Source organism: Cricetulus griseus, chromosome 2 (assembly GCF_003668045.3).
Source record: "Cricetulus griseus strain 17A/GY chromosome 2, alternate assembly CriGri-PICRH-1.0, whole genome shotgun sequence".
NCBI lineage: Eukaryota > Metazoa > Chordata > Mammalia > Rodentia > Cricetidae > Cricetulus > Cricetulus griseus.
Genome location: NC_048595.1, coordinates 243,942,255 through 243,962,053, shown reverse-complemented (window position 1 = coordinate 243,962,053; position 19,799 = coordinate 243,942,255). Strand labels below are relative to the sequence as shown.

The 19,799-nt window shown below is 40.3% G+C and overlaps 1 protein-coding gene across 1 annotated transcript in view; it reads left to right on the top strand.

Moving 5' to 3' along the window:
• Positions 1-18,172, top strand: part of Enpp3 (ectonucleotide pyrophosphatase/phosphodiesterase 3) — a 73,178-nt gene extending 55,006 nt beyond the window's left edge. Inside the window, exons 18-25 of the mRNA XM_027402912.2 lie at positions 1,862-2,040; positions 3,326-3,377; positions 4,799-4,953; positions 11,327-11,462; positions 12,237-12,314; positions 13,734-13,866; positions 16,227-16,383; positions 17,980-18,172. Of these exons, the coding sequence (XP_027258713.1) occupies positions 1,862-2,040; positions 3,326-3,377; positions 4,799-4,953; positions 11,327-11,462; positions 12,237-12,314; positions 13,734-13,866; positions 16,227-16,383; positions 17,980-18,150 (1,061 nt within the window). The 3' untranslated portion in view covers positions 18,151-18,172. The remainder of the gene's footprint in view (positions 1-1,861; positions 2,041-3,325; positions 3,378-4,798; positions 4,954-11,326; positions 11,463-12,236; positions 12,315-13,733; positions 13,867-16,226; positions 16,384-17,979) is intronic.
• The last annotated feature ends 1,627 nt before the right edge of the window (positions 18,173-19,799 follow it).

Genomic DNA, 19,799 nt, shown 5'->3' with positions numbered 1-19,799 from the left:
CCTTGACAGCAGGAGTGTTTAGAGCTCTCAGCCAGGGGTTTGAGACCCTAGACTGAGAGACTTGACAGCCCTCTGGTACTCATTTGGTGGCCAAGGTCCACATGTTCTCTTCTCTGGCACCAGATAGCTATTTATCCTTCGTCAGTATTGACTGTCCATTTTCTCACCATGTGTATCTTTTTCTCTTCCCATGGCTTTAATCTCTGCCCTGGCTGCTTCCTCAGCTTGGTTGGGGCCAGACTAGTCTGGGTAGCTGCCTCTGCCAGGACTGTTTGGGGCATCGAGACAGGTCACTCAGGAGGCTGGGACACCACTGCCACAGCCTTCTTCAGCTCTCAAGCAATCCCCTGCCTTGAGGCTTTCACCGTCTAGTTTGTGGACTGCTCCCAGAATCGGCTGCCGTTGTTACTCTGTTGCCCCCTGGTATTCTGCTTTCTCCACCATTGTCTCTGTGGTTGCTTTCCTTGTGCTACAAGCGCAGTCTGCAATGCTGACGACAGGCCACAAAGACAGCCCCCGCAAGACAAGCCTTGGGGGTTTGTGGGGGCTGATCCTGCAGCCTCAGGGGAGGCGGTGCAGGAGATTACCTTCCAGCCCACTCACTGGGTGCACTGCAACCGGTTTGGACTAGTCACAGCCATTTGTTTGGGTCAATCAGACCGTTGTCTCCTAGCACCAATCACAGTTTTCGAGACTTGTGTTTCTTACCAATTGTAGTGCTAGTCACAGCTAAGTAGAAGTGGTGCCTCTCTGTCTGACCCAGGTGGGAATGACCGCCGGATCAGCTACAGTTCGTAGTGGACTGTGATAATGCAAAGTTCATTAGGAAGGACTGGAAACGCGGCTGCGGCTCTGCCCTCAGGAGCAGAGGACATCCCCTACCGTCTTTGGCAGAAAGGCATCAGTGAAGCGTTTGGGATAACTGGTATGGGCATAAAAGCATCCGCGAGGAGGCGTCCTTTCACTGCAGTCAGGAAGACAGCAAGAGAAAAAGTGGCTTGCCTATATCTATCTGTCTCACCAAAACTAGTTAACTAGACCTGAGGAACAGCCTCGCCAGCAAAAAGGGTTAGTTAGGCCCAGTTTCAAACGACCCGGTTATCATTCAGCTTCTAAAATGACGATACCTATAAAATATTTGATCTGAAGCCAGGCGTTGGTGGCGCACGCCTTTAATCCCATCACTTGGGAGGCAGAGGCAGGCGGATCTCTGTGAGTTCAAGGCCAGCCTGGTCTCCAGACTGAATGCCAGGATAGGATCCAAAGCTACACAGAGAAACCCTGTCTCGAAAAACCAATATATATATTTGATACGATTTTTTACAGGAAAAATAGAAAGTTCACTAAAGAACAAAATTTGCTGGTTTTATATTTTTATTATGCTAGGTGTGTGTGCCTGTACGTGTGTGTATGTGTGTGCACACGTGTGTGTGTGTGTGTGTGTGTGTGTGTGTGTGTGTGTGTGTGTGTCTCACAGAGCACCTGTGGAAGTTAAGGGACAATTTACAGTTGTCACGTGGGTCCTGGGGATCCAACTCAAGCCATAAGGCCAGGAAGCAAGTGCCTTTACCTACTGATCCATTTCACTGGCCTTGTAAGTTTTAAAAAAAATATTCATCCTTAGAGAATTTTTTGTAATTATATAAATAAACTGTAAGATTTTACATTAACTTCCAGAAATGTGTTTTTATTAATAGTATAGCTTTTTTAAAAAGTTTATTAATTTTCTTTATGTATATATATGTGAGCCTACATGAATTTTTGTGCACCAGCCCACAAAGTTGCCCCCCCCAAGCCATAAAGGAGTTGTTACCTATGTCCAAGGTAATTTGAACTTATTATTGTTACTTTTAAAAAACAGATCTTCTACACATTCAGCCAGCACCAAACAATGGTACACATGGTAGTCTAAACCATCTTCTGAAGGCACCATTTTATGAGCCATCTCATGCAGGAGAATTGTCAACACCTTCTACCTGTGGCTTTACTACTCCATTGCCTACAGACACGCTGGACTGCGTATGCGATGTGCTGAAGCCTGTAAGTAACAGTATCATGACTGTAAAGGAGCCATTGAGTTTGCATTCTGGCTTGACTGTTTCCCGGGTAACTGTCTGCTGTTTCTCTGACCCTTATCTTAGTGGAGGCACTATAAGGTTAGGTATGTGAGTATGCTCTGTGAACTGGACAGAGTCATTTTACTGTATGTTAACTCACCTTAGACATCCAAAATAGTAACCCTAGGCACTCTCTTGAGTTCCCTTGCAAACCATTTTCTTACAGTTTAAGAATCAGATCTCTCCTCAGACACTTAGACCAGAGAGAGCAGGGATTATAATCCTGCTTTAGACACACTCAGCAGGGTGTGTGCGGTGTTGCATTTTTTGAACAGTGGTGTAGAATCTATTAGGAGGCAGTTGAACACTGGGAAAACTGGCAGTATATACTGAGATGGTCTTTTTCATAGATAAGGCTCTGGACTGAGTCCAGAAGTTAGGCTTCAGATCCCAGGACACTGTTGATAAGGTAAAGCTTCCTGGTAGGCGGAGACCCAAGGGCAAGGAATCAGAAGAGTAACCTAAAATATAAGTGGTACAGGTAGGACTTGTTCCTCGTTGCTATGGGTGAAGACATTAAAGGATAGAAGTCCAATAAAATTTCTCAAAATAATTAAGTCCATAGGAAAAGATCCTAGTAGATGTGTGAATTTCTTTTCTGTGTATATATCTTCAGATGGTGATTCCCTACTTCCCGTTCCAGATAGCTTCAGGGGAACTGCCATGAAAAATCATTAGTATAAATGGGTAATTTGTTCCATATTTTAGAGATTAACAGGGCCCAAGAGAACTTAGATCTTGCAAGCCTGGTCTATCCTACTGTAACCTCAGAGTCCCTCTCTGTAAAGAATGCCTCTTGCTGTTCAAACTGTGGCCTCAGAACTAGCCTATGCATCTGTTCTAAGTTGGAAGGACATGAGAGATCTCAGGCCATCCCCCAAGATTGCTGAATCAGAATCTGAACTTTAACAAGTCCTTCATGCATCTGTCGTCCCAACTTAATTTCAGCTGTTATCAAGATGCTTTTCCCATTTACAATATCTTTGCAAACACACACACACACACACACACACACACACACACACACACACACACTGGGACAGAAATACTTCTGTGTTTCTGAGTGGTGACATAATTGGAATGTAATCACAAGTTAGTCTGGCTTCTTTATTCAGTAGTAAGACGCATTGCACCATTGCTGAAGAATTATTCTTGGTCATTCTTTAAAACACTGACTTATTTCTCCCTATCTCTCTCTCATCTTGCAGAATTCTCAACTAGAACAAATCAATCAAATGCTAAATCTCACCGAAGGAGACAGTAAGTTAGTGGGAACTGTGATACTTACAACTAACACTACACTCTTTGAAGGTTTTCCAAAATAAACTCACAAAGACTTTTGAATGTAGATTTTATGGACAATGTACAAGAGGAGCAGGCAAACAAACACAGAATTCTAATAATAGGGTAGCTAGCCTGGAGCCACAGTGTTACCCAAGAGCATCCTTGAAGTGGCTGTACTTCATCCATACCTTTTATTCCCTTTCAAAGATGTGAACAGGCTAAAATGCTGAGTCTGAATCTGAACTTTGTAGCTTTCCTATTGTCTAACCTGGGGCAAGTTTATGTTTGTTGTGCCTCTGTGTACAGTAGTTGTACTTACCTCATGTTGTAAAGATTATTTTTTAAAGCCCATGAAGAGAATTTACAAGTGTCTTTTGCATTCATATCATCATTATGTATTATTTGTAAGTACTAAAGTCATGGCACCTCAGTTACATCACTTATAAAATAGGGATACACCCATCCCTAATATCTATAGGGGGTTGTTCTTGGACCCCTTGCGGGTACCCTGGATATGAGGATGCTGAAGCCCTTACAGAAAATGGTACAGTATGTGCACATGACTTCTGCATATCCCTGTATGAATTTTAAACCATTTTTGAATGACTTATACTATCTAATATGATATAAAATGCTATGAGAATAGTTACTGTGTTATATTATCTGGGGGTAAATGATAAGAAAAAACTTATCTATGTTCAGTTCAAATATAATTTTTCTAGATATTGTTAAGATGTTATGGCTGAGTTATAAAACAGGACATAAGCACAAACACAAATCAATCAATCAATAAAAATAAACTTTCTTCAGCTCTTCAGGATGTTAAAAAACTGTAAACAAGGTTACTTAACAACAGGAATTTGCTTCACTAAGGTCTGGAAATGAAATTCAAAGTGAAGGTGCCAGCAGATTCCATGCCAGCCCAAGCCTGCTTCCTCATCCTAAGCTCACATAGCAGGAATGAGTAATAAATCACTTCACGGTCTCACCCCTGAGGGTCAAATCTTGTTTATGAGGGTTACACTTTGTGACCTGAATCACCACCTAAAGGCTTCAGATCCAAACATGAGTATGACAATTATTGAGGTAGATTATCTGCCCTGTAAAATATGCCCTTTTGTTTTTGAGTCTTTTTTTCTTCTTAAGCTTTATCTTGTGAGCTCCTCTCAAGGAGCTAAAGAAGACAGGCTTCAGCTCTTTTCTGAGCCCCTGGCTTTGCCCAGTTACTTGTCTGAACTTTACTTTTATGATAGGCATAATGAAATGATAACCTATCTCATACAGTTGCTGTAAAATATTAATCCAATTACTTGACATATAATCCACAATTGGAGAGTGGCAATGACTGTGTGATGTTTTGTTGATATCACAAATGTTTTATATCATTTTTATTTTAGTCTCAGCAACAGTGAAAGTGAATTTGCCATTTGGAAGGCCCAGGGTGACACAGAAGAACAAAGAGCACTGTCTCCTTTACCATAGGGAATACATCAGTGGATACGGCAAAGCTATGAAGATGGCCATGTGGAGCTCATACACACTTCCCAAGCCGGTACGCAGTGTGTGGTGGAAAGATTCTGACTCTGAACCCATAAGGACTGAATTCTGTTTTGCTGAAGAGTTTAGGAAGCGAGTGCTGACACCCTGTTGATTATAAGGAAATTCTGTAGTTACCATGCAAAGACCCAAAGGTGGTGTGTAGGTACAGAGAAGGAAGACATTGTGCTGTGCCTGAAGAAATTAGAAACAGCAATTTAGGCCAGTTTGCTGACTGGTAAGGAGGGGGAGAAGGACATTTCAAACAGAAGCAAAAGAAGGGTCATACCATCTGCCCACCCTTCCTGGAATAGGTGCCAGAGGCACCTTGGAGGTGATGGAGACTTATATAAGGCTCTTATCTAATTATTTAGTAAGCATTTTCCTGTGTGCTGTGAGCTGTAAAAGGCACAATGTAAATGCTATCTAACCATCCCTTGAAGGATCTACAACTCTAGAACATTATAAGTGCATAAGTATTGAGTCACAGGTGTCTTCAGCCTGAAGTTGAGAGCCTGCTTGTATAAATCTCCTTCCCTATTCACTATCTGGCAAACTCCAGATGGTGCTGGGATGGTTGGGTACCCATTAAAATATTAGATCCCCGCCTCAGGGTATATACAAAGTTAGCTTCCTGACTGACTTATAGGCCCAAATATGAATACCAAATCCATATTCTTTTCATTTATATTTTTATGAGCTTGGGGATTTGGGGAATAATACTAACAAAGTTATAAGGGAATTTCATTAGGCTATATTCATGCTAATGTGTGTGGAAAGGAAAAACCATAGATGGGACAGTACATTTGCATTGGATATAAAAAGGCATTATGAGTATCACGAGTAGTAATTAGGGTCTAAGACAGATAATCAACCCCTATACATAGACAAGAGACTGGCGAGCGGCTTAGTAAATGCACTGTAAAAAGTGATTCCAGTCATTCAATCCCATTAGCAATTGGGGAACTGTAGAGGAAAGTAAAGTCTGCCCCAAATTCATCCATAATCTCCTTCAGGGGAGGGAAGGGTTCTGTTTCAAGTCTACAGGACAATAGTATTGTCTGGGAACTGCTCTCCGAATGGTATGTACTGGGTGCATTAGCCTCAACATTCTAAGGACAAAGCTATACCACCAAGCAGTCTCTCTCTGTCTCTGTCTGTCTCTGTCTGTCTCTGTCTGTCTCTGTCTGTCTCTGTCTGTCTCTGTCTCTGTCTCTCTCTCTCTCTCTCTCTCTCTCTCTCTCTCTCTCTCTGTGTGTGTGTCTGTGTGTAGAAAAAAAAATCTATTCCTGCTCTTGCTAAGGGTACTACTTCCTATATAGAGAGGAAGTAACTGGCTGCATCTAATTTATCTCCTCGTTTTAGTCCAAGTAAGGAAGTTTGCAGAAAATAAGATTTTTTTTTTCTACTACCAATTAAAGCTGTCTGGGTCCTGAAAGCCAGATTCACAACCAACAATGAATGATACATTTGTGGCCATTGCTAACAGGATGCTAATGTTTGTTTCCCAGTGTGGCAAATATTATACTGTTACCCGAGTTCCTACGTAGGCTAGTGTCCCCATTACTCTCTTAATGGGCACACTATCCAGGTGTTTGTGTTTTTCTTCAATGTTCCTTAAAATAATCTCTAGTTTGTGTTTGCTTTTGAGAAGGCCAGCATGTTCAAGGTCCGTCTCCTTATTCACTCCGTGACCATGAAAAGTCCAGACAGGCAGGGCTTGCTTGGAGTTAAGGGGGATGCTCCTGTTTTCAATGCTTCCCCTTGCTATATGGCATTCCTGAATTTACTAGAGCAGTGGAGGATGCCAAAGGCAGAGAGATTGTAACTGGGTTCAGGCTAGGTGGTTAGCGCAGGTCTTTGGTATATTCTAAAGCTGAAATCTTTGTTACTCAAAGACCCTGTCCATTCTCTCATCCCACAGAGGTGGTTGTGTGTTTTCCCTCCACGTGACAGGATGGAATTCTAGCAATTTTCTGCTTTCTAATTCAGAAATTACTCTCTCTGTGTGTTGTGGTTCAAGAAAATTACACAGGAGGACATTTGGAGCTTCACATAAAATGTCCAAGATCAGCTCTGTGTCTGAGAAATCAGGCTTCAAATAAGCGCTTTTGGAGCATGGGTGCAATTGGTTGGCCTTTAAGTTTTTTGGTGTTTTTGTTTTTCTGTGGTTTTGGTGGATGCTGTCATTTTGGTTGCTATCTCAGAAGAGTTCTGGGGGTGGAGTTGTGACTTGAAATCATGGTCCTCCCACAACAATTTCTGGGGCATTAAATCTGGTCAGAGTTAACTTGGATATTGCTTCTGGGCCTACTCAGTAGTAAGCTCAGAGTTTCTTGTCTAACTAGATACAAAATGATGAGAATAAAACAAGAATCGTGGTGGTTGCTTAAAGGAGATACTTCATTAATTTAGTATGAAACTGAAACTTTTACTGATTAAAAAAGTAAAATTGAAAAATACCTATTATTCTATAATATGCATATATTTTATATACATAATATGGACAATATCTATATACTACATAGCGTACACACACATGGCCCACATCACTGGGAACTTTCAAAATCTCTCTCCTGTGCATGTGCATGTCTGTGTCTGTATGTCCATATGTAAGTGTGGGAGCACATGTGGAGGTCAGGAATTGGCCTTATTTGAGACCTATTTTGAGGATAGCTGGAGCTCAAGCTTCCAGAGTCTCTCCCGCCTCTGCCCCATCTTGCTGCAGGAGCCCCGGGGTGGCAGACATGCACTACAGTGCTGGGTTCTGTTTGGGTTCTCGGAATCAGCGTTCAGGACGTCACACTTGGGGCAAGTCCCTGCTGCTGAGCCAACTCCCTGCCTCTGAGTGGGACCTATTGTAAAAGGCCCTCTAGGGTTCTACAGGTTCTATCAATTATGACCTAATCATGCTTTTAAGTTTTTAAGTAACTAGGAACAATCCATGCCCCAGACTCTTTTCGAACTACAATTCCTTTTCCCATAGAAAAAGAAATTATACAGTCAGGTAACCAGCTGTGTACAGTTGTTGACTTTAGACACTATGGCTTTTGTGAGCAGCCCACAGTTAATGGGCATCTATCCCTTTAATGGAACTATTTTTACTTGCTGATCAAGATCTGTTTGGTCCCCACACCAGAGTGGAAAGAAAAGCATCTCTTAGTTGTCCATGTTCTTTTCCCTTCTCTTGAAGGACTTTGAGAGGTGGGAAGTCCATATTTTCTCCGAGTCTCTGACAGCATTTTCTTTATTGTTTTTCCTGCCTCTCTTTGGAGTTCATAAATCTCAGAGTCTCTTGATAGATGTAAGGTTGAAGCTTTGCAGGGGTGCTGGGTGGGGGTGGGGTGGAGATGGTGAGTGGTAGGAAGGGCTCTCTTCTCATGAGATATAGGGAGGAGGACATGACTGAACCTCTCTGTAACCTTCCAGGACTGGGCTGTCTCTTGCCTCATCCTACCTTCAGAAACCAGGCTGTGTCCTGTTATTCCTAGTCTTAATGCGTGGGCCTTTGTAGGTTCAAGTTTGATATATGAAAAATAAATCTGAAATTTTTCAGTTAGCAAGTGTATGACAATGTTTTAGTACTTTTGAGCCTTGACTACCCTGTCCATTTCCCTCAGTCCAGGGTGTATCCCACTTTGATAATACAGTAAACACTTGGGCTGACTGAATCGCTGGTGCCCAAATTTGCAGCTACAGTTGCCTTCTGTATCACAACAGCCTTCCCTCCTTAACATTTTCATGATTGCAATTGTGGGGAATTGCATTCTGACAGCTTTGTTCGAGAAAAATTTACTAACCATGGGAGGTGTTATAATAAAATCATGAAATGTGTAACCTATCTAAAATCTCACAATGGCTCAGTCATCAAGGTTGTCCCAGCTCACAACATAGCCACGTGCCTTTTTATTGCCAAGTGGAGGAACTGGTCATTTGGAACACTACGAAAGCTTTCCAAATTGAATAAATGAGCTTTCCAGACCTTGTATCTTAAAGTAGGGTTAAAAAAAAAAAAAAAGGTATTGTTAATCTACTGCATTTAGCCAAACATCTTCCTACGTCTTGGTCTGCTTCTTTCTCCTTTCCTAGAAAGGAAGAATAAAAGCCCTCCCCCCCTTTTGACAGTGGGTCTCATGTAGCCCAGAATTACCTCGAACATCTTGTCCTCCTGTCTGTCTTCACTTCCTGAATGCTGGGATTACAGGCATGTGCTCACACATCCAGTTTTGTGAGATGGTGGTAACTGAACCCAGGGCCTCATCACACTAGGCAAACACTCCACAGCTAAGTGGATTATATCCCTAGCCCAAGGTGATCCATTTTGGACACTATACATATCTCAAAAGGTTTTTATTCTGGCTTTATACTTAGTTGGTGATTTAGCAGGCTTTTGAATTTTAGAGGATTTTTTCCTCTCTAAATTTATAGAATATTAGTGGGCCAATGTTGCAGTTCCCTACTTTTTCCCTACCTATCTGTCTTTGTTTTACTTTTTGAGATGCATCTTCAACATCATCTTCTAGATCATACTATTTTTACTTTTTATTTTTTCTACAGATCATTTTTACTTGTTGCATCTGCTTTTCTTGCAACAGCATAACTTTATTCTTCTTTATGGCAGAATGCATATATAGCATGTTTTCTTTCTCTATGTCTCTGCACAGCTCTAGTAAATCATACTGCAGTAAGCATGGCATTTAACCCTCTCAGGGACATGCTGGCTAGGAGGCCTTTAGGTAAAAACACCTAGGAGTAGAGTTACATATATGGTAGATAAGGTTTTTAGTTGTTTGCCTTTTAAAGGAAGTTCCATCCTGTTTTTATCCCACTTCTGAATATTTCTTGTAATATCTTCTGTGTCTTCATTATTAATGTTTCTTCGTGAGCTTTAGAAGAAAGCAAAGATAAAAGTATATATTTACTCAAGAGAACTGTACTGAGCTCCTGGGAAGTGCTTTCTTACTGAAGCACTGTAGTATGTGAGCATTTCCAGTGCCTGCCTGGCTTCCTGACTTCCCGTACCTTCAACTGTTACCTGCTCTAGACCCTTGGCACCTGCTCTTCTGCTTCAGAGAACACTGCCTTTGGTCTCTCATGTATTACAAAGACACCGTAGCTAACATTTGCTGTAAGCACAGCACAGTCACTAAGAAACAGGACAAGCTTAGTATATTTTTTTAAATGCATTATTTCAAGTTTTTTTTTTCAGGAAAATATTCATCAAGTATAGTACAGAATAAACACACCAAAACCTCTGAAAATGGAAGCAAATAGTATACTTTTTACTTATTTATGGGTATGTGTTCATCAAATGTGGTGACCACATAAGACATCGCCATCATGCATGTGGCACCCAGGCGTCAGTCACATTGGCAGGATAATCCTGTGCATGAGGCCCAGTATTAGTCTTTAAATGTGATTAAAAAGGAAATGCTATCTTTTAAATCTATTTTATGATTTATTTTTACATACCTATTTTTACGTCAAAAATAAGGATGTTTGGAGGCTGGGGATGAAGTTCAGTTGTTAGAGTGCTTGCACAGCAGGTGTTAAACTCTGGCTTCATTCTCCACCACCATATAAATAAGACTTAGTGGAATATGCCCGTAATACCTTGGAAGGTGGAGGTATGTGGATCAAGAATTAAAAGTCATCCTTGGCTATATAGCAGGTTCAAGGTCAACCAGGTATACTTGAGACCCCCCCCCTCTCTCTCTCTGTCTCTCTCTCTCTATATATATATATATTATATGTATTATAACATGTGTGTTTCGTATGTATAATATGTAAATATATATTGTATGTTTAGATAACTATAGCTATTTGTAGACTGATTATAACTTCTTGCCCAGTTTAGAGACAATGTATCTAATTCTTATCTACATGCATATATGTCCACCAGCTGTCTGTCTGTCACCCACAAGGCCAGAAGAGAGTGTCAAATTCCCTGGAAGTGAAGTTACAGACAGTTGTAAGCTGCCATGAGAATGCTGGGAACTGAATGGAAGGACAGCCAGTGTTGTCAACTCCTGCCCCAACACTTCCCACCACTTCTTATTTACGTGTGCAACATATCCCTACAGAAAAGTTCAACCCTGAAAAAGATTTTGTTTTTCAGCAATAGCTCCCAGTTCAGGCTTGATTCTGCAAATGCTCTTTTCCAAGGCATATTTGATTTGTCCTCCCAGTGTCCCCTAACCAGAAGGTGAACCACACAAGAAAACATAGCTGAATACATCCATTCCCATTGCTGGTGTAGACCTGATTCACTAAGAAAATAGGAAGAGGGTAAATGAAAAACAGTCTAGGGAAGTCATAAACCAAATAAGGCAACGGGTGAGCCACAACTGTGGGTGTAATTTTTTTTCTCCTTTTCTCTCTTCCAACAGGGAAACACATCACCCCTTCCTCCCACTGTCTCAGACTGTCTGCGGGCTGATGTCAGGGTTGCTCCTTTGGAGAGCCAAAAATGTTCCTTCTATTTAGCAGACAAGAATATCACCCATGGCTTCCTCTATCCTCCTGGTTAGTGAAACTCTTTTTTAGAGCAACAGCTAGAAAGCCCTCAATCAGCTGGATGTGGCGTGTGTGTTAAACATATATTCCCCACCCAAATGACCTGCTTGGGCTGCCTAAGAGGCTTTGGCAGTCGCAGGCTGGCCAGCGGTGGTATAACGGCTTCCTTAAAGATTAATAAATTGTTCTGTGGGAACCACACATTAGCTCTAATCAGGCCCAGATGTTTAGAGAGTTCAGCAGGTTTAAGTTTAATTTTACAACTGAAGGGTATCGGGAAAGTGACACAAGCATCTAAGACAACATTATCTCTGGCATCCCGCCTGAGCTAAGGCCCTTGCAGAGAGGGGCCTGGAACCTGGCCTGTCAGCTTGGCTCTGTGTCCGAGAGCTTTGGCCTTTGTAAGCAGCCAAATGAATCTCAAACCGTTGTTTTATTTGTTTGTTTGTTTGTTTTTTTAAGAAAGGATCTCTCTTGGGGTCACATGAAAACCAGTGAGATTTTTCTAAAACTCGAGTCTTTTTTTTTTTTTTTTTTCTGTTTGTCAGGGAATGCCATTTTCATATTTTCATGAGAATTTCAACTATTTCAGTTTCTGGGAATGGGTTTGCTCCTGGTATGTGACTCTAGCTTTTTGTTTGTTTTTTAAGTCATGAACAAAGACAGTTGACTAATATTCTTCCTTTAGAGATTTGGAGACGTCTAGTAGAAAGAGGCTTAATGAAAGCAAAAAATGAGTCAACTGAAGTCCTACAGTAAAGTATATGTACATTTATTTTACAGCAATCAAAGGAACTTCTGAGAGTCAGTATGATGCTTTGATTACAAGTAATTTGGTTCCAATGTATGAAGAATTCAAAAGTAAGTGCCAATCCTCCCCAGTCCCACACTGGCCTTTAAACTCAGGGTCTCACATATGCTGGACAAGCATGGGACATCCTTACTCATAACTCTACCTGACCTATTACCTGGACCTATATGCTCAGTCCATTGTTATTCTTTATTTTGGAATAGAGTCTGGATTACTTGACCAGGCTGAACTCACTTGAACTCACTTTGTAGTTCAGGCAGGCCTTGACCTTGTTATCTTTTTTTTCCTAATCCCACAGAGTACCTGGGATTACAGACCTAGTGGTATATGCATATTAACCTTAAGCTAATAAAGTGATTCCTTGGACTGCCAAACTGAACCTATGTTTTATTATAACAATTTCTTATTGATCTTTAATCATTTTATTCTGTTAGTTTAAATACAGGTGCAAAACTCTTGATGTAGTTTCCTTTCAACTAACTGAGATTTTGACTTGCTGATAGATTAAAGGTGTGCGCCGCCACCGCCTGGCCCTTTTTTTTTTTTTTAGGATTTTATTTATTTATTATTAAGTATACAGTGTTCTGCCTGCACACCACAAGAGGACACCAGATCTCATTACGGATGGTCGTGAGCCACCATGTGGTTGTTGGGAATTGAACTCAGGACCTCTAGAAGGGCAGCCAGTGCTCTTAACTTCTGAGCCATCTCTCCAGCCCAACTTGCTGATAGAATTTGATAATTTTAAAAATTTTGCTTTTAATCTCTTAACTATTGAGACCTGTTTATAAAGCTGAATTTTGCTAATATTCACACAAGTAGTGTAAATGTACCCCAGGACATTGATTAATAAGACAGCATGTGTGTTTCATGGTTGAAGGAATTTGAAGACATATTTTGCTCTGATTTAAAGTCTAAAACTAAAGCAATAAAGAGTTATCATCAACATGGCTGCTTATTTTTGCTGCATGAACTACCTTGTAGAGTCATCCAATCACCACTGACAGTTACTGAGGTGGAATGTGATGCTATTTAAATGCATCGACAAGAGAAAATACTTCCAAACGTTCAGGAGAAGCAGCTATTTTAAAATACCTTATGTTGTAATTTAAGAAAAGTGGCACATGAGAGAAAGACACCACGTGTCAGGGTTCAAGCAGAGGGGCTTTTTAATAGGGAAAAGGATCATAAAAAGGGGGAAAGGGAAGGAGGGAGACCGCCCTCAGGAAAGGAGAGAGAGAAAAGAGGAGGAGAGAGAGAGAAGAGGGAGGGCGGTGGGAGAGAAGGGTAGCAGAGAGAAGGAGAGAGGGGAGGATGGGAAGTGGGCAAGGCTTTTAAAAGGAAACTTAGACTATGCACAGGTGGTGGTCTCAGTGGCTGCAGCTGAGGGTGTCTCCCGTCAGAACCCCAAGGGCAGGCCAGTACAGAAGCCTGGATACTAACTAAGACTTCATTCTTTCATTTTTTAGAAATGTGGGACTACTTCCATGAGTTTCTTCTTATAAAATATGCTGTGGAAAGAAATGGAATCAATGTGGTTAGTGGACCAATATTTGATTATAATTATGATGGCCATTTTGATGCTCCAGATGAAATTACACAGTAAGTACTCTGACTTTTTGATTTAGCATTAGAGTATTGTAAGGAAAAATCAAAATACTATAGGTACTGTATAATCTCTGTATTACATACTTTATACATAATTGCTGCCAATTTTCAACTTAAATTCCCTAAATATTATCAAGAAATAAAATAAAAATAAAAAAAACAAAATAAAAAAACATATGGCAAAAAAAACATATGGCCAAAATTTAAAATAATTGCTACTGCAAATGGTTCCAGGCAAAGATTAATAAATTTTTTTGAAAAGTTATTTGAAAAGTTATTAAATGTAGTGTAATGCTTTTGTAGAAAAAGATGAGGATGAGACATAAGACTAGTTTATTATTAGACATATTAAGCCGTTTATTATAAGGCCCAGTAGAGTAGGGAGACTAAGAGAGAAGAGGAACAGGGGTAATGGCTGACCGCCATGGCTGGTTGCCATGGAGAGGCAGAGAGAACGTGCAGGTGACAGAGAGCGAAGAAGAGGCAGAGAGAGTAGAGAGCGGAGCAGGGAAGTTGGAACTTTTAAAGGGAAGACTGCGCATGCGCACTGAGTCCTCACGCATGCGCATGCGTGGTGGGTGATGTGGTGATGGCACGTCCCTGTGCACGCCCTGACTGTTGTCAGGGGGCAGGGTCTATCTCTTAAAGAGATATTGCCGATCAGCATTAGAGCCTAAACCTTTCATGTAGACCAAGACAGGATGAGAGTTTCTGAAACAGATGTAAATCAGAGTAGTATCAATGAATGTATATTTAAACCAACTATAATTGGGAAAAAATCAAGTAATGACTAGTTTACCTTAATAAATTTCACACATACAGTGGGGAGTCCACAAAAGTATTTTTCAGTAGAGGATGTAAATAGATTTCAGTAGAAAAGCAGCTGAACCAAACTATACATCTTAATACTGACCCTGATTGCAATAGAGCTCCTACTGAACATCTGTGTTTTACCACTTGACCATTTCAGAAAGAAGCCTCATCCATTGCTTCTTTTATCATCAAAATGTCGTAAAGATAAAACCAAAGGACTGCATCTGGGTGGTAGTAGCACACACCTTTAATCCCAGCACTTGGGAGGCAGAGGCAGGCGGATCTCAGAGATTTCAGGGCCAGCCTGGTCTACAAAGAAAGTTACAGGAAAGCCAGAACAGTTACACAGAGAAACCCTGTCTCTAAAAAACAAAAATAAATAAGTAAATAAATACTTCCCCCCCCAAAAAAAACTCAAAACAAAACAAAACAAAAACAAAAACTGAATGACTTCAGCATCCCAGCCCAGCCCAGATCATGCAAAGCTCGGCTTCTACTGATGCCTTCTGATAAAGTAAAACTCAGACTAAGCATGGAGCCAGCCCTTACGCTGTTTCCTGGTCTTTCATTTCACTATTTTTTATTAGTTTGATTTTGAGGCAAGGTCAAATGTACCTTGAACTCACTATGGCACTGAAGATGTACTTGAACTCCTGATCCTCTTGCTTCTGTCTCCCGGGTGCTGAGTTATAGGTATGGGCCTGTGCCTGACTTGCGTTTCATTGTTTGGTTGATTCTAGTTCTCATCATTTGCTAACATCAAATATTCTCATCAAAATAGTCTAACAGATATTTTGAGAGCGCTTTACTACAGAGGAGGTATTTTTCTAAGCATTTACACACACAAGCTTTGCTTTATCAACAAAAACAACTTGATGTTAGGTTCCTGTAGCACATCATCAGAAATGAGGAAGCCAGAGCTAAGAGAGATTAAGTACTTGTGCAGTATATTCTTCACCCAATAAGTCGGAAAAAGGCAGAATGGGAACCCAGACAGCCTGACTCTGAACCAGGAATATGTTGCTGTCTAACCCACTACACACATTTCTTCTAGTGGACTCAAGTAATACCTTACCTTTATTTTCCACTCAAAACTCTAAAACATGCATTCATATTTGTTACTGGAGAGGAAACCCATGCACCATCAGTTATCTGAATTCACCTCCAGGTAAACCCTGTGAACACCTCCATGTTCAAGTTGTTAAGTGAGAGTCAGAGATGGGCAGAGCACAGCCACAGGGGTTGGGACCCTTTTTCCTTAGCACCTACCCCTTTAGAAGGTACCCTGTGAAGCTTGGGGCCAACAGACTTGGGAAATTCCTTGTATTCTAGGATTTTGCTATAATGCTAGAATGACCATACTTAGAATTCGACTAGGAATTTCTGGCTCACTGAAGTGGGAGACACACACGATAAAACTACACTTTCCATACAATCCATGCTTTCCACTTACTCCTTTTGGCAGGTCTTTCCCTCGGCATTTCCTTAAAGCTATAAAAAAAATCGTAATGATGTCAATTCATTTCAATTTATGTTTTTAGACATGTAGCCAACACTGATGTTCCTATCCCAACACACTATTTTGTGGTGCTGACAAGTTGTAAAGACAAAGCCTACACACCCGACAGCTGCCCTGGGTGGTTGGATGTCCTGCCTTTCATCATCCCTCATCGACCCACCAACATGGAAAGCTGTCCCGTGAGTACACCTGGGAGAGCCTGGGGGCCAGAAAACAATTACTCACTTCTATCTCACTTGGGCTGTTTTAGTTTCTGTGGATAGAGTTTTGCTTGTCTATAGATTTATGATCTATAGAATTAATATCAAACATGAATCAGTATATATAAACAAGTATGTATATATGAAGGTCTGTGTGTGTGTGTGTGTGTGTCTGTGTGTGTGTGTGTGTGTCTGTGTGTGTCTGTGATACTCACTAGGGTACCTTAACTAATTTTTTACTCTGGACACAAGCATTGAAGTTTTGCACTGTGGATGACATTAAATTAATGTTTCCCTGAGTGAATATGTAAATAAAAATTCCAGCACCTTGAAGCATGAAGTGTTAAGCTCACACATGCACAAAGGGTGGTAAGGGGAGGAAATTAGAATTTGGTATATAGCAATACAGATGAGATATTTATAATGGTAATTATGAGACACTGATGTGATGGGTGAAAACAAACAAACCATGAACCAATTAACTGCAGTTCCATACTCACAACTGGATAAAGGCATGATGTCATGGGGATCATCTTCCACTGACTACAAGAGTGTCACTTGGCATAAACATTTAAGGAATGTTATGCTTAATATTTTGTAGAGTTAAATTACATGTGTTCAATAATCTAACAATTTCATTTATATATATCCTCATATCTATGCTCTAAAACACAAGGAGAGCATTCCAAGTTATTCACCACAGTATTACTTATAATAGTGAAATTACCCTTTCCTATCAGCTTGGTAATTTTGAAGAGCTGCATTAAATTATGATGAAGACATACCAGAGATTTCAGCTAAAACAAATGGCCCATCCTGATCTGGATCCCACATTATGGATAGATCATAAACCTTTTCATAAATGAAAAATAACTGGAAGAGAGCATGTTCAGTGCCCTTGGTGTAAATTTGAAAACACAAACCAATGCTATGTACCATATATGATATGGAGTAACAGTTAAAGAACTGTTTAGACTCACACTGACTTATGTAAGTTAGTAATGTTAGCTCTGAACCTAACAATAGTACTTAAAATACATTTCTTTAAAAATATTGCATCTAGGGGCTAGGGAAATAGCTCAGTTGATAAAGCACTTTCCAGGCAAGTTTGAAGACCTGAGTTCAGATCTTCACCACCTGCCTAAAAGGCTGGAAGTTGTGTTGCACACATGCAATCCCAACACTGGAAGGTGGGGACAAGAAGATCCCTGGAGCTTGCTAGCCAGCCAGAACAACCAGACCAGTGAGTTCCAGGTTCAATGAGTGACCCTAAAAAGTAATGGGGACAACAACGGATGGTGAAATACAATATCAATATCTGGTCTTCACATGCATGTGCACACATGCACACATATAATCATGTATGCACATATATACACAGCATATATGTGTGACTGCAGCATGTACACTGTGGATGAGTTTATGGTGGCTAGTAGTTCAATTAAACAAAATTTAGTTGTATCAGTGAAGAACCAAGGCTACAAAAAATTACAAAAGGACACCTAAGTAATAAAATATCTTCATGATAATGAAAAGTTACATTGTGTGGAAACAGTTTTGTGTTTCATTTTTCAGGAAAACAGAACAGAAGACCTTTGGGTGGAAGACAGGTTTAAAGCACACATTGCCCGGGTCCGTGATGTAGAACTCCTTACTGGCCTTGACTTTTATCAGGAAAAAGCACAGCCTGTCTCGGAAATTTTGCAACTGAAGACATATTTACCCACATTTGAAACTGTTATTTGAATGAATGTATAAAGCAATTTGACAAAATGAGGAAATTCTCTGTCAAAAAAAAATCATAAAATTTTCTATTTTCCTTAATCCTTTGAGTCCTATTGCATTTTTTCATTATAATCTATCTTTTTCATTTCTATAAACAATTACTAGAAAATCCTTTTGAATATAATTTTATTTATTCCCCCACTCTTGTCCTGTATACACACATGTGTGCTTGAGCCCAAGAGGGTCATAAGAGGGTGTTGTCTCCCCTAGAGCTGAAGATACACACGGTTGTGAGCTGTTGGTGTGGGTGCTAGGAAGGGATCCTGGGTCTTCTTCAAGAGCCTTCTATGCTCTTAAACCCTGAGCCGTCTTCCTGCCCTAGTATACAGTGTTATACAGTGAAAGACAAGGCTCAAACGGGAAATTCCTTCCTTACGTCCAGCAACGTGATGATATTCTATGTGTAGATACAATCCCTTCCATGCTCCATTGTTCCAACATGGCTCCAATATAGACATAATTTCTGGGCTTGAGATCCCTCTCTATTCAGAGATAATTGCTGGATGTTTACAACCCTAAACTATGTGTATCCCCGGAAACCCAGTTTGCCTACAAGAGTCTCTGGCAATGGCTAAACTATTGGGTTCTTGACCTAGAAATGAAAAGGCCAGTCTGAGAAAAGTTAGTTAATCTTGGTTTCCCCTAGAGATTATGTAAAGCTGTACCTCATTATTTGTCATAAAGAAACATGTAGGCCAGCATGGTGGTGCCTACCTTTAACCTGTACTTGGGATACAGAGGCAGGAGAATCACTGTGACTTTGTGGCCGTCCTGGTCTGTATAGTAAGTTCCGAAGCCTGCCAAGGCTACATAGTAAGACCCTGTCTCATTAGCAACAAAAGAAAAACCTCAGAAATATGTGAAGTTGAGCTGTAACTCTGTGATGGGAGCTTGCTTTCCTAGCATATGCCAGGTTCTGGGTTCAGTCTCCAGCACTGCCAGAAGAAGAAAAATAGAAAAGGTGAAAAATACAGAAAAAGCAAACATATGAGAAATACTATTCTGAAAGGATGGATACCACCATTTAAAGGACCATGGACTTAATGGGAATGGCAACTTCAACGATTATTTTTCAATATTTAGTCCTTATTCTACAATAAGATTTTACCTTTTAAATCTAAAAAATATAAACACAAAAGTTAGCTCCAATAAAACTATTATTTAGGAAGACAAATACATGAAAACTCTTGTGTAGAGTTTGAGCCTCACCAATTGTGACCATCTGCACTATAGAGAAGTATATATATTTTATATATGTATATACATTATATATTATGTAAATACATTAAAAGAGCTTATGAAAGTATATTGAAGTCATCTGACCCATTTATTCCCAATCCTTCAGTGTATTTTCCTAAGATCGAGGGCACTAACACAATCAACCAGGAAATTTAATGTCAAGATTGAACTGACAAATACTTTTTGACCTATGAAATTTCACATTTGGATGATGTTCTTTATAGTATTTTCTTTCTTGGCCCAGGATCTGAAGCACACACATTCACTGCACTGAACATTCTTTTCTGTTTGAGGTTACCTGTATCAAAAAAAAAGGAAAAGAACATGCATTCATTTCTCAGCTTTTAACAAGGAGCATTGATGGTTTTGAA